General features: G+C 35.4%; 1 protein-coding gene across 1 annotated transcript in view; it reads right to left on the bottom strand.

Moving 5' to 3' along the window:
* The window catches only part of CERKL (ceramide kinase like), a 138,977-nt gene that overhangs the window by 14,161 nt on the left and 97,257 nt on the right, over positions 1–27,559 (bottom strand). The window contains exons 4-11 of the mRNA XM_064373284.1: positions 26,937–27,000; positions 19,748–19,890; positions 10,573–10,647; positions 9,621–9,798; positions 9,484–9,543; positions 8,786–8,811; positions 8,582–8,690; positions 5,400–5,496 (exon numbers count right to left, since the gene is read on the bottom strand). Of these exons, the coding sequence (XP_064229354.1) occupies positions 5,400–5,496; positions 8,582–8,690; positions 8,786–8,811; positions 9,484–9,543; positions 9,621–9,798; positions 10,573–10,647; positions 19,748–19,890; positions 26,937–27,000 (752 nt within the window). The remainder of the gene's footprint in view (positions 1–5,399; positions 5,497–8,581; positions 8,691–8,785; positions 8,812–9,483; positions 9,544–9,620; positions 9,799–10,572; positions 10,648–19,747; positions 19,891–26,936; positions 27,001–27,559) is intronic.

Genomic DNA, 27,559 nt, shown 5'->3' with positions numbered 1-27,559 from the left:
CATCTCACATGCAAGGATACACAAAGACTCAAAATAAAGGGATGGAGGAAGATTTACCAAGCAAATGGAGAGCAAAAAAAAGCAGGAGTTGCAATTCTCATCTCTGATAAAATAGACTTTAAAGCAACAAAGATCAAAAGAGACAAAGAAGGACATTACATAATGGTAAAAGGATCAATGCAGCAAGAAGAGCATACGATCCTAAATATATATGCACCTAATACAGGAGCACCCAGATACATAAGGCAAGTTCTTAATGACTTACAAAGAGACTTAGACTCTCACACAACAATAGTGGGAGACTTCAACACACCGTTGTCAATATTAGACAGATCAACCAGACAGAAAATTAACAAGGATATCCAGGACTTGAACTCAGACCTGGACCAAGCAAACCTAATAGACATTTGCAGAATTCTCCACCCCAAATCCACAGAATATACATTCTTCTCAGCACCACATCACACCTACTCTAAAATTGACCACATAATTGGAAGTAAATCACTCCTCAGCAAATGCAAAAGAACGGAAACCATAACAAACAGTCTCTCAGACCACAGTGCAATCAAGTTAGAACTCAGAATTCAGAAACCAACCCAGAACCGCACAGCTTTATGGAAACTGAACAACTTTCTCCTGAATGTTGACTGGATAAACAATGAAATGAAGGCAGAAATAAAGATGTTCTTCGAAACCAACGAGAACAAAGACACCACATACCAGAATCTCTGGGACACATTTAAAGCAGTCTCTAGAGGAAAATATATAGCAATAAGTGCCAACATGAGAAGCAAGGAGAGATCTAAAATTGACACCCTATCGTCAAAATTGAAAGAGCTAGAGGAGCAAGATCAAAAAAACTCAAAAACTAGCAGAAGACAAGAAATAACTAAGATCAAAGCAGAATTGAAGGAGATAGAGACACGAAAAACCCTTCAAAAAATCAGTAAATCCAGGAGCTGGTTTTTTGAAAAGATCAATAAAATAGACAGACCACTAGCCAGATTAATAAAAAAGAAAAGAGAGAATAACCAAATAGATGCAGTAAAAAATGATAAAGGGGATATCACCACAGATGCCAGAGAAATTCAAACCATCATCAGAGATTATTACAAACAACTCTATGCAAATAAACTAGAAAACCCGGAAGAAATGGATAAATTCCTGGAAACTTGCCTCCTCCCAGGCCTAAACCAGGAAGAAGTCGAAACCCTGAATAGACCAATAACAAGGTCTGAAGTCGAGGCAGCAATTAAGAGCCTACCACCCAAAAAAAGCCCAGGTCCAGATGGGTTCACAGCCGAACTCTACCAGACATACAAAGAGGAACTGGTACCATTCCTTCTGAAACTATTCCAAATAATCCAAAAAGAGGGAATCCTTTCCAAATCATTTTATGAGACCAACATCATCCTGATACCAAAACCCGGCAGAGACTCAACAAGAAAAGAAAACTACAGGCCAATATCCATGATGAACATAGATGCAAAAATCTTCAATAAAATACTGGCAAGCCGACTACAACAGCACATCAAAAAGCTTATCCACCATGATCAAATAGGATTCATCCCAGGGATGCAAGGCTGGTTCAATATATGCAAGTCTATAAATGTAATTCACCACATAAACAGAACCAAAGACAAAAACCACATGATTATCTCAATTGATGCAGAGAAGGCCTTCGATGAAATTCAACAGCCCTTTATGCTAAAAACCCTCAATAAACTAGATATTGATGGAACGTATCTCAAAATAATAAAAGCTATTTATGACAAACCAACAGCCAATATCATACTGAATGGGCAAAAACTGGAAGCATTCCCTTTGAAATCAGGCACTAGACAAGGATGCCCTCTCTCACCACTCCTATTCAATATAGTACTGGAAGTTCTAGCCAGAGCAATCAGGCAAGAAAAAGAAATAAAGGGTATTCAATTAGGAAAGGAGGAAGTCAAATTGTCTCTATTTGCAGACGACATGATTGTATATCTAGAAGACCCCATTGTCTCAGCCCAAAATCTCCTGAAACTGATAAGCAACTTCAGCAAAGTCTCAGGATACAAAATCAATGTGCAAAAATCACAAGCATTCCTATACACCAATAACAGACTTAAAGAGAGCCAAATCAAGAATAAACTGCCATTCACAATTGCTACAAAGAGAATAAAATACCTAGGAATACAACAAACAAGGAATGTAAAGGACCTCTTCAAGGAGAACTACAAACCACTGCTCAACGAAATAAGAGAGGACACAAACAGATGGAGAAACATTCCTTGTTCATGGTTAGGAAGAATCAATATCGTGAAAATGGCCATACTGCCCAAAGTAATTTACAGATTCAATGCTATCCCCATCAAGTTACCAATGACCTTCTTTACAGAACTGGAAAAAACCACCTTAAACTTCATATGGAGCCAAAAGAGAGCCCGCATAGCCAAGTCAATTCTAAGCAAAAAGAACAAAGCAGGAGGCATCACACTACCGGACATCAAACTATACTACAAGGCTATAGTAATCAAAACAGCATGGTACTGGTACCGAAACAGAGATATAGACCAATGGAACAGAACAGAGGCATCGGAGGCAACACAACATATCTACAACCATCCGATCTTTGACAAACCTGATAAAAACAAGCAATGGGGAAAGTATTCCCTGTTTAATAAGTGGTGTTGGGAAAACTGGCTAGCCATATGCAGAAAGCAGAAACTGGACCCCTTCCTGACACCTTACACTAAAATTAACTCGAGATGGATTAAAGACTTAAGCTTAAGACCTAACACCATAAAAACCATAGAAGAAAACCTAGGCAAAACCATTCAGGACATAGGCGTAGGCAAGGACTTCATGACCAAAACACCAAAAGCATTGGCAACAAAAGCCAAAATAGACAAATGGGACCTAATCAAACTCCACAGCTTCTGCACAGCGAAAGAAACAGTCATTAGAGTGAATCGGCAACCAACAGAATGGGAAAAAATTTTTGCAGCCTACCCATCTGACAAAGGGCTGTTATCCAGAATTTACATCGAACTAAAACAGATTTACAAGAAAAAAACAAGCCCGTTCAAAAATGGGCGAAGGAGATGAACAGATACCTTAGAAAAGAAGACATACATGAGGCCAACAAGCATATGAAAAAATGCTCATCATCACTGGTCATTAGAGAAATACAAATCAAAACTACATTGTGATACCATCTCACGCCAGTTAGAAAGGCAATCATTAAAAAATCTGGAGACAACAGACCTGGAGAGGATGTGGAGAAATAGGAACACTTTTACACTGTTGGTGGGAGTGTAAATTAGTTCAACCATTGTGGAAGACAGTGTGGCGATGCCTCAAGGACCTAGAAATAGAAATTCCATTTGACCCAGCAATCCTATTACTGGATATATATCCAAAGGATTATAAATCGTTCTACTACAAGGACACATGCATACGAATGTTCATTGCAGCACAGTTTACAATAGCAAAGACCTGGAACCAACCCAAATGCCCATCGATGATAGACTGGATAGGGAAAATGTGGCACATATACACCATGGAATACTACGCAGCCATCAAAAACGATGAGTTTGTGTCCTTTGTAGCGACATGGATGAACCTGGAAACCATCATTCTCAGCAAACTGACACAAGAACACAAAATCAAACACCACATGTTCTCACTCATAGACGGGTGTTGAACAATGGGAACACATGGACACAGGGAGGGGAGCACTATACACTAGGGTCTGTTGTGGGGGAGTTGGGGGGACAGCAGGGGGTGGGGAGTAGGGGATAGATAGCATGGGGAGAAATGCCACATATAGGTGAAGGGGAGGAAGGCAGCAAATCACACTGCCACGTATGCACCTATGCAACAATCTTGCATGTTTTTCACATGTACCCCAAAACCTAAAATGCAATAAAAATAAATAAATAAATAAAAAATAAAAAAAGAATGTTTACAAAAGAAACTTGCCCCATGGGCAATTTCAAAAGAGACCTTCCATAAACAATTTGTGCAACACACACCTCCCTAACATAGTTTCTCAGGGGTACATTAATAGGTTAATACTCACTTAAGTTCTCAAATAGGGGTATATGAATGAGGTTAATACTCACTTAACTTCTCATTTAATAGAAAAGGATTCAGAAAAAAATTCTACCAAGGTAATGATACTTATCTCAAGGAACACGGAATTTTGAGTGCTTTAAATTATTTTCTGTTTCTGTTTTCTGCCTTAAAAACAGCAATGAATATATACTGCTTTGGGTTTTAAAAAAATTGGCTTTAATGTTTAGAAATTTAGTAAAATATGAAAAGGCATATATTCCTTTGAAAAATAATAAATCTCCATATTCCCCCAAACACACATAAAGTTGTTACATAGGCTCACAACCTACATTCTATCTGCTGATCTACTTTGACATATAAGGAAAGTCAGACTGTATCTAATTTTTTTTCATGATTTAAGTTCCTAAACGGCCCAGTTAGTTGCTCAATACATGAGGATCAAATAATGTTATAGACAGATCAAACTTCTTAAGAATGGCCTAAGAAAGTCTGAAATTATAATGAGGCAAAAATGGAGAGCCTTGCAATGGCTAAGGTAGATAAGCAAGGTTCAGCTGCCAGTCATTGGCTGAGTTTACTCTCCTCCTCCTCCCGCCTGTTCTCTCCCAACTACATCCAAGCACCATTTTAAACCTTTAAGAATGCGTGAAACTATAGGGTTTTACAACCATACCCATGTATTTCAAAGACTCACAATTTCAGAAATTCACATATTTCTAGGATCATTTTCCTAATAATCAGGTCAAAATATCTGCCAAAATTATACGGCTTGTAATAGTTACTGTTTCTCTTTAAAGCAAATCATTTAATTAGAAATATATATCTTCACACATTCTCATTTTAAATAAATATCTGTATAAAAGGGTTACATTTTTAAATACACAGAATCTATTTCAATCAATGAGCATAGGCAGATATGCAAACAGATGTCAGGAAAATCTAAAGATTGTAACTTTAGAGAGTCTGCCGCCATAATATCAAGAAGGCTAAACTCTCAAATTTCACTACTTTTCATTCTGGAGAATGGCCTGAGTATGTAATTTTATCCTTAATTTATTTCACATTGCAACATTACACTACATTTTCAATTTTATCTTTGTGGTTACATATACATCACCAGTAACATAACCACTAACCCATCATTCAAAAAAGGCCAATTAATACTGGTATATGCTTTTCAAAATTTGGATGAAACAGATCGGAAAAAAAGATTAATATATTCAGCAGAAAATAAGGTCTTATGAGGCAGGACTCGATGTCAACTCTGGCAGCATCTCTCTCTCTCTCCATGATTAATAGCTTTGTGAATAAGTAACAAAAAGAATTTACTATACCTGATTTTTTACACTGGCATATCTTTTCAGGTGTTTTATAAATTCTGACCGAGAAGTGTTTCGGGCAATTATAAGAGCCATACTTCCATTATTTAACCTGAAATTAAATGTATTAGACATTAAGAAGTTTACTGAGATAGTATACCAAAAATTATGACATACTGTTCCTTATAACAAATATACTGTTTACTAAAAGTATTGGACAGGATAGATAAATCATCACCATGTTTCATTTACCTGAAATTCATAAACCGTATCTTGCTATTATTTTTTAAATGATGCAGCCTTTCAAACAAGCTTTATTAAATCACTGGCTTCCTTCTCAATACACTCCCACATTAGAGTATTTTACAAAACAAACCATCATGCATCCTACTCACATATCAAGACATAGTTTAAAATCCAATGTAATTAGAAATTCTAAATGTGAAACTATGTTGTTAAAAGATGTATTATAGAATAGTTAATATGCACAAGTGGCGTAACAAATAGCTCAACATTTTCTAAAATCTAAAGTGTGATTTAAATATTTATTTATAGACAGAAGGTCCAAATGACATAGGAAATGAAATAAATCAAAGTGGCCTTTGGATGGATGAAATGGAGTGAACAAATGCTGCCACACATGTTCAGTTAAATGACTGAACATTTTAATCTTGCATAACTGTTCCATCCAATATAAGAGACTGAAAATTCAGAGGTGTGATTTAGTGCCAAAACAAAACAGCCACTCACAAATGCATCGAGCTATAGAAGGCAGTTTGCAGAAATACATACAAATGACTTCTAGCTTGATTTCAGTGCAAACATGAAGTTAATCTAAGAATAACAACAACATAAGAAAGAGCTCTTGGTATCTTATGGAAGCTCAGGTTAGAGCTATAATGGACCTTAGAGATTATCTCATCATTCACTCATTTCACATAGAAGGAAAAGACAACTCCAAGTTTAAGTGATTTGTTCAACAAAATCAAACACCGCCTGTTCTCACTCATAGGCGGGTGTTGAACAATGAAAACACATGGACTCAGGGAGGGGAGCACTACACACTGGGGTCTGTTGGGGGGAAATAGGGGAGGGACAGTGGGGGGTGGGAAGTTGGGGAGAGATAGCATGGGGAGAAATGCCAGATATAGGTGAAGGGGAGGAAGGCAGCAAATCACACTGCCATGTATGCACCTATGCAACAATCTTGCCTGTTCTTCACATGTACCCCAAAACCTAAAATACAATAAAAAATAAAAATAAAAAAAATTTAAAAAGTGATTTGTTCAAAGGCACACAGAGAAAAACAAAATGGTCATCAGCACCAATACTCTGTGCTCACTAGTCTTTCCACCACGCCTCTTCTTCCCAATTAAAAATAAATAGTACCAAAATATTCATGGTAGCGTTACTGTGCATCTTTTATTTTTTTTAATTGCATAATTTTATAAACATTAAAAGCATTATCCTATGCCTGCTTCGCAATATTTACTTAAAATAGAAACACAACTTACATGGCTGGCACTGTGTTAAATGTTTCACATATATGAACACACTGAATCTTAGAATACATAGAATATTAAAATATTAGTTCCTATCAGCCATTTGCATTATTTTAACACAAATTATTATTTATCATGGTGCAGGAAAAAGCAGAAAATGAAGTCTCCTGTTCAATCATCCTGATTCATCAGAAGCTACATTTCTGAAAAATCTCTGGTCAACTGAGGCTTGGTCTATAGGCCTTTGCAAAGATGGCGTGTTGTGATTATAAACCACAGAAGAAATCTCTAATTAGTCATCCTTCTCTGAAAAATTCATCAATACCAATTAAGCCTGGAGAGTCAACAGTGGAATTCCAGTCAAGCTGAACATTTATGAGTGGCTTTGAAGGAGCTATGAATCAATTGCTCCCAGAAAAGCAGGACTATGCTCCCAAGAAGGTCCTTGAGCAAACGGGGTTAGATATCCATTGCTTGGTCAGCTAGCCAAGTCTTCAAGTTTAGTCAGGGAAACTACATTAGGACAGCACACAGCTATCTGGGATTTCTGAGGGTGTGCAGGGAAACCACCAGGCTCAATTTCTAAATCACACAAGATACAAAATACTCCTCACAAGTTTTAGCACTAGATGTAATTAATGAGGACCTTGCCAGCTGGGTTTTCAATATCCAAGTTTGTAGTTTCTCTTTTTTCTTCTCTAACTTAAAGTATTTCCCTGTTTATTGACTATATTTCACAACATTCATAATCCTTTCTCCTATGCTCTACAGGATTGGATTTAGGAAAGAAATATATTCAGCCCCATAATGGACAGCTGTTTAAGAAGAATGTGCAAGAGAAGGAATGCCTAAAATTATACATATAAGATGTCTTGTATTTCATTCAACTGAAAATGTGGGCAGGAGATTGATGTGCACTACTATTCACATTAAATAGAACTGAAATGTTTCCTTTGACTAAAAGTATGTGATATGGTTTGGCTTCGTGTCCCCATCCAAATCTCATCTTATAGCTCCTATAATTCTCATGTGTTGTGGGAGAGACACCATGGGAGATAACTGAATCATGGGGGTGGGTCTTTTCTGTGCTGTTCTTGTGATAATGAGTAAGTCTCATGAGATCCACTGGTTTTAAAAACAGGAGTTTCCCTACACAAGCTCTCTTTTCTTATCTGCCTCCATGTGAGATGTGCCTTTCACCTTCTACCATGATTGTGGGGCCTCCCCAGCATCGTGGAACTGTAAGTCCATTAAACCTCTTTCTTTTGTAAATGACCCAGTCTTGGGTATGTCTTTATAAGGAGCATGAAAACAGATTAATGCAGTATCAAATATACATATGTGGGCTTTTCATGCTAAGGATATTTATGTTTGCATTAAAAATATCAGTATTTAATACAATGTCCTCAACAACTAAATGAATAAATCAAGCAAAGTAGGCATATGATAAAAATCTGTCAATAAAACCTAGAATATTATTTTATCCTCAGTGACCTTAAACAGTCAATGATCATCTGCTAATTATTCCAGTTCAACAGTTCTTCTCAACCTACTGTGACAAATCCCTTAGAATCTCTAATATACAAAGAGAAACTACCTGTTAAGTTTCTAGCTAACCAACAGTTAGTCGGGTATACTGGAAAAAAATTGGTTTATAAGAAATGTATCAATGATTCGATAAAAATGCTTACTCACCTGGTATTCGGTGCCAAGCCTCTAGGTGCCACTGAACACAGGCAAGGAATTGCCATAATGCTGACATTCAAGAACTGACCCTGGATCATTTGCCACTGATCATTACAGCCTAAAGGTAATGGAAGTGATTGGTTATTTTCCCTCACCAGTGCAAAATGGCAACAGAACCTGGCATAGTTCTCAAGGAGATGCTTTTGGACTCACCATATTTGGGAGATCCCTGTTCCCTCCTAAAAGTAAGAAAACAAAACAAAGACATAACACAGGTAACACACACACACAAAAAAATCTATTAAATATGAGAAAATCAGAGAACCCCTCATTACATATATTACTTTCTTAATTAGATAGTAAAACTATGTGTACAATTTTGTTGCTGCCAACATTATAATGTGTTGATTCTTGTAAAGGTAAACTAGTATTATAAGGAACAATAATTTTCTATTTCTTTAAAGACTATAACCCTTTTTTAATATAGCTTTGATTAATATTTGTATTAAACACTAGACCAAAACTCTCATGAGGGACAAAACTGTGTGTTTTGTTCATTTTTTGGTGCATTGTCGTATCCAGAGTGCCTGGCAAAGAGTAGTCACTCGATAAACAGTGAAAGGAAGGGGAAAGGAAGACAGAAAAGGAAAGGGAAAAGGAAAGCAAAGAAAAAAAGGAAAGGAAAGGGAAGGAAGAAAGGAAAGGAAAAGAGGGAGGAAGGGAAAAGAGAAAAAGGCTGATGAGTGGTTGTTTGCTTACTAGGATCCGTAGGAGTCTGTAATTCTATATTCTTTAGTACTGTGTTAGAAAAATCATCAAAGATCCTAAGTCTGATCAATTGTTTATGTCAGAATGTTTTATGCTTTAAAGAAAGATATAGGTTATCTGTATTACATTGAGTTTTTACTTACCTTTCTTGTACATCATCAGAGCTGTTAAATGGTAAAAATGATATTTCACAGTCTTCTGGCCTAAAATATAATGAAATTTGCTATTAACAGTCATTGACTCTGGGATACAAAATTTTTGGTTTAAGAAAAAGACTTACTTAAGTTTTGCCAGTGCCTTAACGACGGCAAAATCTCTCCTTTGGTTCGGGGACATCCATCGATATTTTTCTGCCAGAGCCAAAGTTCTTCCACCAAAGCCAAACATGGCTGAGAACCCAAAGCGAAGAAGCTTTCCAGTGGTGCTGAAGCTGCAGACATCGACCAGCTGTACATGCCCTTGAATATTATATTAAATATTAATCAGTGAGTACGGTAGGACTTGTATCAAAACAGCAAACATAAGAGAGCATATTTATTGACTTATAGGAGAATATCTCAAGGTACTGTAGACTGTGAACATCCTCACTTTCTCTTCAGCTCCCTTTACCTATAACTACAGCAATTGACATTTTTAACTTTTTCAGGTATTAGTAAAGAAAGTCAGAGTAGTAAATTTTTCAGCTTATTGCTATTTCCTATAAAACATGGTCAAAGAAATGAAGTTGAAGTAGATGGGCAAAGTAAACTTAGATTTAACAGTAGTTTGGCATTACATATACCTGAGCTTTTATGCTTTCTACCAATTGGGATAATAAAATATCTACAGACATATAATGGCTGAAATTATTTTTCTGTATGTTTTTTAATTTATAACATAATCCTAGTCTTAGAGTCTTGGTAAGTCCAACATCAGTGTTGGATATACTTAAGGAGTATGCATTAATTTTCTCAATCTGGTTATAAAATTATTATTTTGAGCATCACTACAATATTTTTTTCTATAGAGATTATGGTAAAACTTCATTTACTGCTCTTTACAAGGCAAGTATTTTGAAAAGATAGGCAGTCCAAATAGTAAAGCATTGCCTTTTGGTTTTTTAGTCAAACATTTCTCTACTTTCAGAGACAAAGAACCTGCCTTTCCTTAAAGTCTGATGGAAATAAGATAGCCTTCCTTACATAAATCAAAATTTACTTATAAAATATGAACTGCTTTGGAAGAATTCTTACCCATTATAATGTGCAATGTTGCAGTTACCACATGAGGAACTCCATGAAGAGAATGTGCCAATACATTGGTAGATCCTGCCAAAGCAATTTTAAAACATGCACTGTCAGGGTAGAATGTGTTTAAATTAACATTTGCTCTTATTTTATATAGATGTCATTCTGCAATGTTGAGATGAAAATTTATAGATAGTAAAACTATCTATAGATAGTTAATGAAAATAGTAACAGAAAAGTTAATGAAAATATTAGTGGAAGTTTAAGTTCTCATTCAGAGTATAGATGCATATCAAATGTCTGCACAATTATTTGTTGATTATTAGCTTAGAAATTTAAAAATAGTTGATAGTATCTTCTTACAGCTTTTTAAAATTATGGATGTCTATTTTCTACCTTCCAAATGCTAGCTGTCTCAAAGCTCACTCCATCCAACCTTAATGAATGGGTTTTTAGCTTCTATATCAAAATGATGATCAACAGTAAGAGGGTGCCTCTCGAGAACAGAGACAAATGCAAACATAAATAAAAAAGAAAATAACCCAAACAATAACTGAGAAAAACTATAAAATAACTATAAACTACAAAAGATATACTCCAAATACATTTAATGAATATTAGAAGTAAGCTCTTAGCCTAATGAGAATTCCCTCTATTATCTGACAAATGTCTCCCACATTGAAGAAAATGTTTAATTCCATGGTATTTCCCGCGTATGAAGATTCTGATTTTCATGATCATTAGAATAATTTAAGACACACCTGTATTTTCCCCACCAGTCTACAGAGGCAAAGAGCTCCCCAAGTCAGGCCCCTTTAATGTTTACATGCGATTGAAATCTGAGATACGGGGGAAAATACCAGCTAGCCCCTCTCATTCCCAGGAGGCTAAAGAGAATTTAAAATTATTAAGAAGGGAATGAATGAAGCTGCAATTTTTCTTGAATGAAAGAATATGACAAGGAAGTCCAATAATAGCTGAGAGCTGTGAAAGCATGGATGCAGTGTGTTCCAGTTATCAAGGCAAAGGCCAGTCCTCTGGATTTTGTTAATTAGAAGCATTCCTATGTGATCATATATAATTGTTTTAATTTGTTACTTTGAACTAATATGTATTTGGGTTGCTAAACTGGAGAAGCTGAGGCAGCTTAGCCATTATCAACCAAGAGATCATTAAAATCATTTTTATTAGGTACCTATCTAAGAATTAATAAGCATATTTATTATTAATAAATAAGCATAATTAAACCAGATTTCTAGTAATACCAATGCAAAGTTTATTTTAACAAATTGGCAAACTGGTTCCAACTGATTAACCAAAAGGCAAGTTATGCTGTGACCTCTGCTACTCAGAATATGGCCTACTGTCAAGCAGGAATGACAACATTTGAGTGCTTATTAAAATGTGACTCTCATGAGTTGAGAGACAATGTCTTCTTCCTCAAGAAGACATTATACCCATTTTCACCACTGTGAAAATGGGTATAAACTTTCCATGGAACTAAAATAGTACTGGAAGTTCTAGCCAGAGCAATTAGGCAAGAGAAAGAAATAAAAGTCTTCCAAATCATAAAGACGTAAGCTAAATTGCCTCTGTTTGTAGGCATGATCTTATTTAAGAAACCCTAAAGGATCCATGAATGAATCATCAGAGCTAATAAACAAACTTAGTAAAGCTGCAGGACACAAAATCAACATACAAAAATCATTAGTATTTCTACACACTTACAACTATCTGAAAAAGAAAACAATCCCTGCACAGCAAAAGAAACTATCATCAGAGTGAACAGGCAACCTACAGAATGGAAGAAAATTTTTACAATCTTCCCATGTGACAAAGGTCTAACATCCAGAATTTACAAGGAACTTAAATGTATTTTCAAGAAATAAAACAACCTCATCAAAAAGTGGGCAAAGGGCATGAAAAGACATTTTGCAAAAGAAGACATTGATGTGGCGAACAAACATGAAAAAAAGCTAAATATCACTGATGATCAGAGAAATGCAAATCAAAATCACAATGAGATACCATCTCACGTCAGTCAGAATGGCAATTATTAAAAAGTCAGGAAACAATAGACGCTGGCAAAACTGTGGAGAAATAAGAACACTTTTACACTGTTGGTGGGAATGTAAATAAGTTCAACCATGTAGAAGACAGTTCTAGTTCCTCAAGGACCTGGAACCAGAAATACCATTTGACCAGCAATCCCATTACTGGATGTATATCAAAAGTTAATAAATCATTTTACTATAAAGAAACATGAACAATTATGTTTACTGCAGCACTATTTACAACAGCAAAGACTTGGAACCAAATTAAATGCCCATTAATGGCAGAATGAATAAAGAAAATGTGGCACATATGCACCATGGAATACTATGCAGCCATATAAAAGAATTAGTTCCTGTCCTTTGCAGAGACATGGATGAAGGTCTGTCATTCTCAGCAAACACAGGAACAGAATACCAAACATCACATGTTCTCACTTATAAGTGGCAGTTGAACAATGAGAACATATGGACACAGAGAGGGGAACATCACACACCAGGGCCTGTCAAGGGGAGGGGGAGCATTAGGACAAATACTTAATGCATGTGAGGCTTAAAACCTAGACAACAGGTTGATACGTGCAGCAAACCACCATGGCACATGTATACCTATGTAACAAACCTGCACATGTATTCCAGAACTTAAAATTTAAAAATAAGTAACAAGAAATTTAACCAAAAACTTGAAAGGCCAGTACACTGAAAACTAAAAATATTGATAAAAGAAACTGAGGAAGACACAAACAAATGGAAAGATATTGTTAAAATTTTCATACCACCCAAAGCAATCTACAAATTCAATGCAATCCCTATCACAATTCCAAAGGCTTTTTTTTTTTGGTACAGAAATGGAAAAAAACATCTAAACTTTCCATGGAACTACAAAAAATCCCAAGAAGCCAAACCAGTACAGAGGCATTACAATACCTGACCTCAAAATAAACACCAAAATAGCAATCAAAACATGGTACTAGCATAAAAACAGACACATAGACAACTGGGACTGAATACAGATCCTGGAAATAAACCGAAGTATTTATGGTCAACTGATTTTCAACAAAAATGTCAAGAAAATTTAATTGTGAAAGGACGCTCTCTTCAATAGACTGTATTGAAAGAACTAGATAGCCACATGCAGAAAAAATAAAATTAGAAGTTTATCTCACACTATATATATTTTAAAAAAAAGCTCAAAAAGCTTAAAGACATAAATGTAAGACCTGAAACCATAAAATTACTAGAAGAAAACAGAAGAAAGGCTTCATGCCACTTATCTAGGTAAGTATTTTCTGGATTTGACTCCAAAAGCACAATCAACAAAAGTGAAAACAGACATAGAGATTACATCAAATGAAAAAGCTTCCCCACAACAAAGCAAACAATCAATAGATACAACCTATGAAATGGGAGAAAATATTTGCAAACCCCACATCTGATAAGGGGTTAATCTCCAAAATATATAAGGAACTCAAATACCTCAATGGCAAGAAAGTAAATAACCTCATTTAAAAATTAGCAAAGGCCCCTGATAGTCATTTATCCAAAGAAGATATACAAATGGTCAACAGGCATATGAAAGAATCCCCAATATCACTAATCATCAGGGAAATGCAAATTAAAACCACAATGAAATATCAACTCACAATTGTTAGAATGCTTGTTATCAAAAAGACAAAAACAAAACAAAACAAAAAAACCATAGCAAATGTTAGAGGAAATGTATAGAAAAAGAAATCTTGAACACTATTGGTGGTAATGTAAATTTGCACTGCCATTATGGAAAACAGTATGGAGGTTCCTCAAACAATTAAAATTAGAATTTTCATATGATCCAGCAATCCCACTACTGGGTATGTATCCAAAGGAAATGAAATCATTATGTCAAAAAGGTATCTTCATTCCCATATTTGTCGCTGTATGAATCACAATAGCCAAGATACAGAATAAATCTAAGTGTCCATTAAGAAAATGTGGTAAAGGTTGAATATCCATGATCTAAAATCCAGAAGTGTTTCAGATTTCAACTTTTCAGGTATTTGCATATACATAATGAGATATCTGGGGGATGGAACCAAAGTCTAAACATAAATTTAATTTTTATACATCTTTTACACATAGCCTGAAGATAATTTTATATAATATTTAAATTTTTTTATATGAAACAAAGTTTTGACTGCAGTTTGACTGCTACCCATCACATGAGGTATGGAATTTTGCAGTTGTGGCATCATGCTGGCACTCAAAAATTTCTAACTTTGTAGCATTTTAGATTTTAGGTTTTCAGGTTAGGGATGGTCAGCTTATTTATATGCACAATGGATCACTATTTTGGCATTAAAGAAGTCCTGTCATTTATAACACATGGATGAACCTGGAATACCGTATGCTAGGTGAAATAAGCCAGCCACAGAAAGATAAATACGATATGATCTTACTTTTATGTAGAATCTGAAAAACTTAAAATCATAAAGCAAAGAGTAAAATGGTGGTTACTGGGGCTAATGTGTGGGAAGGATTGGGGAGACATTGGTCAAAGGATAGAAAATTTCAGTTAAGAGGAATAAATTCAAAAGATCTGTTTTATAACCTGGTGACCATAGTTGATATGGTTAGGCCTTGTGTCCCTACCCAAATCTCATCATGAATTTTAATCCCCAAATCCCCACATGTCAAGGGAGAGACCAGGTGAAGGTAACTGAATCATGGGGGCGATTCCCCGCTGCTGTTCTTGTGAGAGCAAGTGAGTTCTCATGAGAACTGATGGTTTTACAAAGGACTCTTGCCCACTTTACTTAGCATTTCTCCTTCCTGCCACCTTGTGAAGAATGTACCTTGCTTTTCCTTTGCCTTCCACCATGGTTGTAAGTTTCCTGAGGCCTCCCCAGCCATGCTGAACTGAGAGTCAATTAAATTTCTTTCCTTTATTAATTACCCAGTCTTGGGTATTTTCTTACAGCAGCATGAGAACAGACTAAAACAATAGTTAATAATAATGCATTATATACTTGGAAATTTCTGACAGAAATTTTAAGTATTCTCAATGCAAAATAAGTATGTGATCATTATGTCAATTTTATGCATGTTTATCTTTATTTAGCCATTTCACAATGTATAAGTTTCAATACATCACATTGTATACAATAAAATTTTTATCAATTTAAAAATAAATAAGGATAATGGGTATTAAAACAGTAATTAATAGAAGTATTAATGAAAGTAAAAAAAATATTATTTTTAAAATGTTATCTCTTAGGTCCCATTTCAGACACACTGAATCAGAGTCTGCAATTTATAAGACCTCCAGGTGGTTTGTATGCACAGTGACTTGGTAAGGACCTCCTCTGGAATGCATGGTCCAAGCAGCATCATTACCTGGGAGCGTTTTAAAAACATACATTCCTTTTTAAAAACATACAAACATACATTCTACCTCCAACTCATAAAATTGGAATGTGTGTGGAGGAGGGAAGACCCAGGTGTTTCTGTTTTAGCAAGTTCACAAGGTGAGTCTATGAACCCTAAGTTTTGAGAACAAGTAGTATAGAAACCTATTACTCTGTGGATCTTTATCCAGGCCTTTCCAGTGATCTTGCGGCCCTCAAGCCTGGCCTTTGACCATATAATTGCTAATAAATCTGGAAAGGATTGGGAAAAAAGGAGGAAACAAGTCAATCCATTGTGCTTCCCAATCAGATTTGTGGTAAAGGTTTTAGAAGAGGACACATAATTAGAGTGAGATATTTAGAATTATCGATGGATTACAGTACTCCATGAAACACATTTCTTCCATTACCATGGTTAATTAGGAGTAGACCATAAAAGCATTCCTCTAGAAAGATTAAAAACATAATATCATGTACAATAGAGAATGACACATAGCATGACTTAAGAAAAAAAAGACTGTTTATTCCCTGTGAGTTTGAAGTATGCTGAGTATGCCCAAGTACAATTTCTTTTTAGAATGCTAAAGATGGCTTTAAAAACTGTTTATGTCCTCTCAGGCTTTGCAACTTTTCTCTAATTCTGTAGAAGTTGGCAGGGATAACTGACATGACTAGAAGTAGGAAAATTATTTTAGTCATTGACTACTCATTAATCTGTACCTTAGTCTTTAAATGTGGTTTTGACACTCTGAAGAAAAAAAGGAAGTTTATGAGAAAGTGTATGTAAAATTGCAAAATGATAGATTGTTCTATATTTTGTTGGGATAATCTGAAAGATGGATTACATTTTGTTTCAGGAAATTGCACTCTATTTGAAAAGATGTCTACATGCCAAAAGAACATGCTGCTCACATAAATAACAATGGTGTAATTTTAATGGTCTCACAAAAGCTATAAATGTTCTACCTCAAGGTAAACATTTTAATTAGCCTGAAAGTTATTTTTCTTAACACTACCAGAAACTTTCCCCACTACTCCCTCCCCAGAGCTGCTAAAATGTTCCAAATACAAAAAGTAAGGACAGAAGTAGCAGCTCATGTAAAGAATTACTGATGAAATACCAGGCAGAAACTACAGAGGCAAAAAGAAAAAAAAGAAAAAAAAAAATCGTCCTTGGAAGTGCAAGCACTTCTGCAGAACAATTAACTTAATTAACCAGACACCATGAATATTCATAAGGCTGTTAATGTCTTCCACATCCAAACAGATAAATGTGATGTAATGACTTCCTAGTCAAGCATATCTAAAATTCTCATGAAAATGGCACCTACACTTTGGTTCTCTGCCTGAAATATCATAGAAATTAACAGTCCCTCGGCAATATTTTATTCTCCTCAAATTAATTGGAAAGCATGAATTTATTTACGCAAACTCTATAGGAATATATGGTTCACAGCCATCAGTATGTGGATTCAGCCTTGTTTTACAACAACTGGATTGTTTTTTTATTTTTATGTCCTCTGAGCTTTTCTCCATTCCCCCTCCCCCTTTTAATCAGAGTCTTCTCAGTATAGTTCCTTAGCACCAGTTCCCATAGCAACAAACACCATTCCTAATGGCCAGCAGTTCAAATACAGGCTTCCCCACATCTGATCCATTTGAGTCTGACCATAATTCAGCAGCTTAGTCTGTTGGCTCAGTGGATTAATTTACTAAACACTCTCCCTCTGGGTGTCTCTCTCCAGGAGGCAAATGGCTTCAAAGGCACACTGTCTCATGTTCAGCTTGAAAACTTCCTGCCTAGTTCTTGTTCCCATTCTCTATCTAAAGCCCTGACTAGGCATAGAGTCCTCATATTAAATATATCCCACACATGACTTTCTCCTCCTATTAGAAGGAATTAGAATGCTAGAACTCCTATACAATGACCAGAGTTTTGGCAGCATACTGTGTCTTCTAAACAAGACTTGTTAAAATAGCATTACTACAAATATCCAAAGAACACATAAAATACTCCCCAAATCAGAAATACTCTTAAAAATTATAATAGTGATAAAACTCAATGCTATTCCTTTATAACATCCAAATTATATACAAAAAACATAAACATAACCACCAGTTTTTATAGCCAACAACCCAATTTATGTCAAATGCATACCTGTAGGGACACCCATCGTTCTATTTCTGATGTAAGGCAGTCAGTGAATGACCTTGGGAATTTTAGTACTAAGGAAGACAGTGTCCTAAGCACATCCACTTGGCATGGAGGGAAATGTTGGAAAGTTTCCACCATTTTATTCAGAATTACTAAAGTAAAACAAAAACGCCAAGAAATAAAACGCCATGAAAAGATAGCCCAAAATGCATCTTTTTGTCTTCTACTTAGAAACCATTTGAGGTTTTCCTATATACTCCACAATTATCAAAATATATTTGAATATCTCTCTCCTTTTAAATTCTTGCTCTTCTGAAAGACTTTATACTCTAAAAGGGCATTTGGATATCTTGTGCTCTGTTAATTTATCAACAAGACTAAATTTACTAAAATCCATACAAAATGAATAGGGTTATCAAAATATAATGTTTTTCTTTATTTTCTATTATCATAGGGAAAAACATTCTGTTTTTAGTGATGTGTGACTTTTGAAATGAAAACATAATTTCCTTCACTATCATTTATTTAAATAATTTGGGATGAGTGATTGTATAATACAATCAACTTTTGAATGATGTTTTCCTCTTTTCTGAACCACAGTGTTGCTCTAATGGTTCTCCCTATCTCTGACCTCTACTTTCTTCTGCCCCCATCCTCTAATCGTTCCACACAGTGAGGCAAAATGAACCCTTCTAGAACAAGCTCCAATCAGGTTGCCCCCTGCTCTGAAACATCCCATTATTTCCTACTGCTTATCAAATACAATTCAGAGCCCTTACTGTGGGGCATGCAGGAGCCTCCATGGTTGGGTCTATTTTGATACCATTATCTCCCATTGAATGGCCTTTTCACTATTCCTCAAACACTCCTGGGTTTTGCCTTTGCTTTATTATTTTTGCAGCCAAGAAGATAACTCATTGTCACCTTTTCAGGCCAGCTCCAACCCATTTTAAGACCTAATTTAAGTGTCATTTACTATATGAAGTCTTGTTTACATTCATTCACTTAATAGGCTTCACTGAGCATCACTGTGGCATAGTCTATTCTAGGTGCTGAAGAAATGGCAGTGACTGAAAAGATAAAATGCCTTGCCCTTAAGAATCGCACCCTTCCAAACCTTATCCTCCTTCCAGTCACAAGTAATTCTGGCATTCTCAAGGTTATCTGGTTATACTTCAATTATGCAAGTTACCATATTCACCTCATATGGAATTATAAGCAGCTAGACTGGAGTGGCCCTGTTTTGAAACCTCCTACCTGGTTTCCCTATGGGAAGGGAGAAGAATAACCATTCCATATACTGAAAGTTTAACTATATATTAAACCCTTTACTAACCCAAAGATTAGTACTACAATAACCTTGTGATAAAGTGAATAATATATGTGTGATCTCTATTCTACAGATTAGAAAAATAAGGCTCCTAAGAGATTAAATGACTTGTCATAAGTCTCACATTTGTTAGTGGGGATGCCAGAAGTCTGGATCTTTCAAAGTCTGTTCATTAACTCTGTGTTATGCTCTCTAGGTTAGGAAGTAAGAAAGGAAATGAGGGAGAAGGGTCAGTTTAATGAATCTGTAGCCACTCCCTTGCCTGCTGGTATTAAGCCAAGTGGAAGCTGTGCTCTGACAGGTGTCAGGATTCGGTCTGTTTCCATCCCAGCATTCTTCTGGGCTCTCAGAAGCAAAGCATGGGCTACTTCACTAGCAGATCCATCTCCACCAACACAGACAACACTAGAAAGATATCAATTAAGCAAAGAAGGCAAAACTTCAGAATGATTGGTAATAATTCATGAAATCTAGACTTCAATATGGTTTACTAATCTGTAGTCTATGTGCATGACTACTCACATGCTCCTTCAAACATGTTAGTACGTGTCAATAAGACACAAACACTAAATAGGTAAAGTTTACTTCACAAACATAATAACTAGATAACTCCCTATAGACAAAATAACTTTAAGTGTGTTAAGAGATATGAAAACATTTGAACATATTAACTCATATCTGACTAGTGTTTTGCTCTGTTAACATCCCAAACCATATCATTCTCATTTTGTTTATGTTAATAATACTGTCATCTGCAATTCATTCAACTAACACCAACCAAAGTCATAAAATCCTAATTCTCAATAAAGTTCTGAAAAGACAGATAGCAATAAAAAATCATATAAAATATGAAGCTTTCAGAAACTGCTAATTATCATTAGTATATGAATGTAGTCATTACAAACCCGACCTGGATTTCATCTCCTTGACATTACTGCTATATGGTACTTCTAGGTTTAATGTTATTAGCCTTTGATCCTAGGTAGTACTACCAGTATATCTTTTAAGATTTTATGTTAAGTAGACTATGGGGGTGGAATGGAATCCAGGAAAGTAACATAAGATACCAGAAATTCATTTCATAATCATTTGTGTTCAAAAGAGGCAAAATATTCTTATGTATCAAAATGTCACCAATTTACGTAATGGAAAGTAGATTTTTGCCTCAGTGAAAGCAGGTGTCACAACTCAAGGGCTCCAAAGGCCCAGCAGGAATGGAAAGTAGGCTCAATCTAAACGGGCAGCTGCTTCCTCGCTGTGGCCCACTCACATCACATGGGAGGCCTAAGGGAACCAGATCTGGTTTTTCTAGAGAAGCCAGAGATTCCGATTTAAGGCTGAGTCTCCTAATTTGTAAATACTAGCAACTAGCATTCAATACATTTAAAAACACTGTATTTCCAACAAAACTGCCTATGGACCACAACCAGCAATAGTTACTGGTTCTCTAAGTTTAGGAAGCTCTGGAGGGTGGTGACCAGAGGCTGAAAGTGTCTTTTCAGTTGGTTCCCACCATCTGCCCTTCTAGTCCCCATCTTCCTCATCCCACTACCTGGATATCCAAGTCTACTCTCATTAGAAGACTCAATATATGACTCAGGTCATTTTTGATTAGGTGCGTTTTTTTCTTATGTCTAAACTAATTCCAGAGGTTCACAATGTGACCACCTATTCAGAGAAAAGGAATGATATTTACTAAGGACAAACTATATATCAGGCAATATGTTTATTAATTTATATTATATCCTCAGAAGTCTGCAAAATAGGTATCAGCCCCATCTTTATAAATGAAAAAACCAAGGTTTGATTTGAAACTTACCTGATTTCAAAAATCTCTATGAGATTTCTAATCTATGAAATTAAATGTAACTCTTGATCCATGCCTGTCTTCATGCTGACATATGGGTATGACCAAAACGACTCGGTGAAGTCATATAATTTAGCACCAAAGAACCTGACCCTTATATACATAAGATGGCAACACTTAACTCCTAGAATCTTGAATACAATTACAGCATCATCCATATTGCTAGAGTTATTAAAGGTGACCTCCCTATGAGCATGTTCTGAAACATCTGAAGTTTTGTCACAATACATTCTGTGTTACATCTTTGAAACTAATACAAATGACAATTATAACAATAAAGAAATATTCAGTAATTACTATATATATCAGACATTTTCCTTAGCATTCTCCATGTATTAACTCATTTAAGTGGGAAAATAATTGTATGCAATAGGTACTATTACCCTCAATTTACAGATTAGGAAACTAAGGCATAGAAAAATTAAGTCACTTTTTCAAGATCGTACCAGTAGGAATAAAACAGGGGTTTGAAATAAGACAATTTGGCCTTAGAAACTGCAATATTATTCAATATATTAGATACCTTTTCTATATGTGAAACTTAGTAAAATAGCCTTAGAAGAATTTTATTTTGAAAAACAGTTTAACAGTAGAACAAATGTGAAATTAAGTGAACTTATTTATGTTAATAACTATTCAATCATTAAGATCATGTTCAGGTACAGTGACTTAATATGGGAAATAAGTTTTGAAAAACAAAAATAAAATTCTAAGTCCTCCAATTAACTGAATGGATTCTCTCCTCTTAGTCAAGAAGATCCCAAAGAAAATCTGAAAAACTAGTTCAGGTTGTAACAGGAAGGGAGGTTGGATATGCCTCCTTATACCTTCTTGTCTTTTGGAGTTTAGGTGCAACTGACTAGCACTGACATTAAGATATAGATCGCAAAACTGACAAAACAGACTTTGTAGCAATAAGAGCCCCAACTCCAACCTGACTCTGGCATAGCATTAAATAACAGATAGCAGGCCCTAGAGGAAATCAAAGTATTTTATGCCAAAATGTATTTTGTTGACATATTTTGAAATGGTCCTGCTAAGCCATCATTTGCAGGAGAAATTTGCATTCTATAGAGAATCTCCTTCCCTTTCCAGGTCTTTTCCTAATCCAGGAGAGATTAAACTAAGAGTGTGATAGCTTTTAAGGTCTAGTAAGAGATACTGACCATCTATTCTCTCTGAAGCCTGATATCTAGAGGCCTCATCTACATAATAAGAACCTGTGCTTCCACAACCCCATTTATCTTCATATTTATTTTTTATTTTATTTATTTTTGAGACCAAATCTTGCTCTGTTGCCCAGGCTGGAGTGCAATGGTGTTATCTCAGCTCACTGCAACCTCTGCCTCATGGTCCAAGCAATTCTCCTGCATCAGTCTCCTGAGTAGCTGAGACTACAGGTGCATGCCACCAAACCCAGCTATTTTTTGTATTTTTAGTAGAGATGGGGTTTTGCCATGTTGGCCAGGCTGATCTCAAACTCCTGACCTCAGGTGATCTCCCCTCTTTGGCCTCCTAAAGTATTGGGATTACAGGTATGAACCATTGTGTCCAGCCTACACAACCCCATTTATTTTAACTCAACCATTTCTTTGTGCTGACTTCAAATCTTTCAGAAAAGCTTAACTTTTCAACCAACTGACAATCAGAAAATCTCTGAATCTACCTATGACCTGTGAGCTCCCCTCCCAACCCGCTCCATGATGTCCCTCCTCTCTGGACCAAACCAATGTATACCCTACATATATTATGTCTTTGTCTATAACTTCTGTATCCCTAAAATGTATAAAACCAAGTTGTAACCCAACTACTGTGGGCACATGTTCTCAGGACTCAGGCTGCATTAGGCCACAATCACTCGTATTTGGCTCAAAACAAACCTCTTTAAATAATTTGCAGTTTGGCAGTATTTTACAGTTTGGCATTTTTCATCAACGGCTTCATACCAAAATATCACAGGAATCTAAATACTACAAGAAAGACAAAAAGCAAAATATTCAATCATTTATAGACTTAATCACTCTTGAGTCACTCTAAAACATAAACCTTAGAGTAACTAATCCTTTGCATGTAACAAATCTTGTTTTCAAAATAAGTAAACTCCTTGCCATGGCTCCAAACAGAATGATTCTGTCTAGAAAAGTAAAACTGAGTGATAATATACGTCCGTTTTTAACGAGTGATAAAGATTTTTTAATGGATGTTTTTATACTTATCTATGAACCCGTCATCTATGAAATGTTGACTATAATATTGAAATTCTGATGCACAGTTTTTTCCTTTCTGGAAAATAGATTTTTTTTATATCTTACTAAGTAATATAGATATGTTCAATCTAATAAAATGTCAATATAATCCAAATAATGTCCAGATCATTTCGGGCCTAATTAATGGTGAAATGAACAAGAGAAAAAACTGTAATTCAATAATTTTTTAAAAATTGTGAAACAAATATTAATAGCAAAGAATTCATATATTTACAATTGCATAAAATCTACAGATTTTTATTTTATTTTATTTTATTTTGAGGTGGAGTTTCGCTTTCGTTACCCAGACTGGAGTGCAATGGCGCGATCTCGGCTCACCGCAACCTCCGCCTCCTGGGTTCAGGCAAAAATCTACAGATTTTTAAAACTATAATCACACTTACAAATGCAAATGTTACTGCTTCAAGTCTATGCAGCTGATATTCTTTTATTTTCCTTCATAAACTTACTCATTCCAGTAAAATGGGGAGCAATATAAATCTGAAGCTCCTACAAGGTTTAACAGTGGATCTGAGAGTGTTTCCTAGGACACACAGCAGTGAAGAGCCAGCTGTCATATGTACTGATACACTGTTTCTTCTGGGTTTAGAAATGTCACAATATGTCTCATAGAAACATATGTAACTCATTTGAAAAAAATAAAAAAAAAAAACCTCCAGAATCTTAGCAAATAGCATTTCTTAAACATTACTTACCAAATCATTTTGCTTTACTAAATACTAAATACAGAATCTTTCTTGGCTCTTAACTTCTTCAGCCTGTATCTAGAAACCAAATTATTAGGTGATTTCCTAATCACTTCCTATTAATAGTTCCACTAGCATCAGATGGAGGTGCTTCAGGCTAAAGTTCTTAAAGAAATATGAGTCTGTCTCTCATCAGAATGTCATAGCATTTTGGGGTTAACCTTCTCCCATCTCTGTACCTTTTCTATAAATTTCCCAAAAAATTTTCCTATAGCCACTCTTTAGAGCAAGTTCAGGAATAGAAAACTCACCAGTGTAGAATATTCCATTTTTCAAGTAATTTTACTTTCAAGAGAATTATTCCTTTGAAGTAACTGAAGAAACTATGTTTCTATTATTCTCCTCATATACCTCTCTATGTAATTCTAAGTACAGTGACTTAAAAGTGCCTTTTTTTTAAGATAATGACCCCAATGACCATATCAGCTTCTACTGGGAAAACTAAACCCACAAAAATAAATAAACTATTTAAAGTGGTCCCCAACCTTTTTGGCACCAAGGACTTGTTTGGTGGAGAGATAATTTTCTATGGACTGGGAGGCAGGGTGGGAAAGGGATGGTTTTAGGATGAAACTGTTCCACCTCAGATCATCAAGCATTAGATTCTCACCCAGAGAGTGCAACCTAGATCCCTCGCATGCCTAGTTCACAATAGGGTTCGCACTCCTATGAGAATCTAATGCTGCTGCTGACCTGACAGAAGGTGGAACTCAGGCAGAAATGTTCCCTCTCCTGCCACTCACCTCCTGCTGTGCCTCCCCATTCTTAAAGGCCACCGACTGGTACCAGTCTGCAGCCTGGGAGTTGGGGACCCCCAATTTAAAGAATCTTAGAACACAGATGACTTTCAGAAGAAATTTGAAATTACTGTAAGTCTGAAATAAAGCAACATGCCATAGAGTTTAGAAACAGTTACATAACATAACTCAATTCAAATAATGGTTAGGCCAAACTATTTGGTTTTTAAAATGTGAGTAATAACTGAAAAATCTATACATCTTTTAGTGCTACACTGAAAAATAACCACATCTGCTATAAAAAATAAATAAGGATTAAATATGTTCCAGTAAAGAGAAAAAATATTACTATACTACACTTCAGGAATAGTCTTTCTTCATTCTGCAAAATTCTTTTCATCCCTTTACCCAGTACAAATACCAGTAAAACATATTAATAGATACTACATTCAGAACACTTTATAACGCTGCTGTGTAAGACCAAGTTTAATATTTGTGATATCTTTATTCTCGTTCTTTATCTAATCAAGTTTTGAAGCAGGGACTCATTTGCAATGCACCTACCTTCATGTACTCATGAGGTCTAGTGAGGAACTATGCAGTATGTTAAAATAGGTAGTTAGTGGGCATGATTCCCCCAAGTACTCTTCTTAAACTGTATACTCGTGGGACAATTTTCTAAACAAAGCCTGTTAATGTTTTTGTCTACCTCTAAGTATAAAGTTCTGAAGTAATCTCCTACCCTGTATTTTTGATTCCCAATACTTATATAATATTGCTATCAAGTTTACTTCCCTCAACTAAATTCCTTTTGGAAAAATCATGTTTTACTTACCAAATTTTCTTTCTCACCAACTGTTGTTTTCTCTCATCCAAATAAATAAATGAATAAGCATTTCTGAAAAATCGCCGTGCCAATGCTCCACTTTGATGGATCGTTTCCCTCCCCAACACATTCAAACCATTCTTTGGGAAGGTTAATGCCTTTCACTTTGGTGAAAGTACAGATCTAACTGCCTTTCCTGACCTTACGGGTCTTTGCCCCTGCTCATCACCATGTAACACAAATAATTCACACACTTGTCACCTTTTTAAACTCTCAAATATCTACTCTCAGAAAAAAATCTTCCCTAAAGGAATATAATAAGTTTTAGTCTTACACATCAATTGAAAACTTTAGCAAATTGGTTCACCTAATTTTAAAAAATGGCAGTGAAATTTGTATCACTTGCCTTGGTTCTAATGTTTGCATGCCAGTGAAGAATCTCTGTACACTTCAATGTGTTGCAAACAATGGTTTCCAATGCCCACTGTGAATAACATACCTATATTATAGTCACTACATTATGAGATAATTAAAATTATTTCTTATTCTTTCAGAAAATAATACACTTATTTACTTGTATTTATAAAATATCTACTCTCAATCTATCACATACAAATTAACTAATGGGTAGCTATCAAACCTATCAATTAATCTGCAAAAGAGGATCATCAAATAGTTCCTCCATGTGACCAGTATAACATCCATCAATGCTTTTCTAGATACATGGTAAAAGCCAATAATTATAGATGCAAATATATGCACATTAGTAAGTATAGGGTAGTACACCGTCATTTCCCAGTACTTATAACTAGATTCCTCTCTTTGCTTTCCTATACCAGATCCTGAGAGGTAGATGATCATGTCATATTATCATCATTAATTAGTATTACATAGATATGAACAAGATAGAGCTGTAAATGTTAGGTTTCAAATATATGGCTAAAAACTAGTGAAAGCATTTAATACATAAACTATTTATGATACATACTGATTAATAATATAACCTACCCATCAAATCCCTGGAGTTCACATTCCTTGAGCAGTGACAGAGCGTGCCCTTCATATTCCATTACTATTAAAAAAAAACACACACACACAGACATACACAAAGTGAAAGTTAAACAATGATCTAGAGTTTTTAACTTGTTCTGGCAAAATAATATGATAAACATATGGCCAATTCATAAAACAACATTTATTCTTGAATATTTATATTTTAATCATGGGCAAGAAGATTAAGTACAGTGGCCTGATGTGTTTTATAGCTTTATGTAAAAGATCATATATTTGTTTCAACTACATAAGTCATTTGGAATATCCCACACATAGTGGTTACAGAATTTATCTTGGTGCCTGTCTGTTTAGTATTCCCTAAATAAGACACATGTCCTTTAAATCAGAGGCTTAGGAGCAGCAGTATTTTGAAAATAAGGCATATTAGCTGGCATCGAACAGTCAATGTTAAATCGGTTTGGCAACCTTACATGAATAAATTAGTCGAAAGGTTAGTGTAAGATTTACAAACCAGAAGAATGTGTACTGGAACTGTTGGATGTGAAAATACAATGTAAAGCCAACACCAATGATAAGAAACCCAGACCCAAGAAAGAGGGTGGCACACAGGCCCATCA

This window comes from Aotus nancymaae, unplaced genomic scaffold, assembly GCF_030222135.1.
Source record: "Aotus nancymaae isolate 86718 unplaced genomic scaffold, 86718_ANA_hifiasm-v0.15.2.pri h1tg000008l, whole genome shotgun sequence".
Lineage (NCBI taxonomy): Eukaryota > Metazoa > Chordata > Mammalia > Primates > Aotidae > Aotus > Aotus nancymaae.
This window is presented reverse-complemented; position numbering and strand designations above follow the sequence as displayed.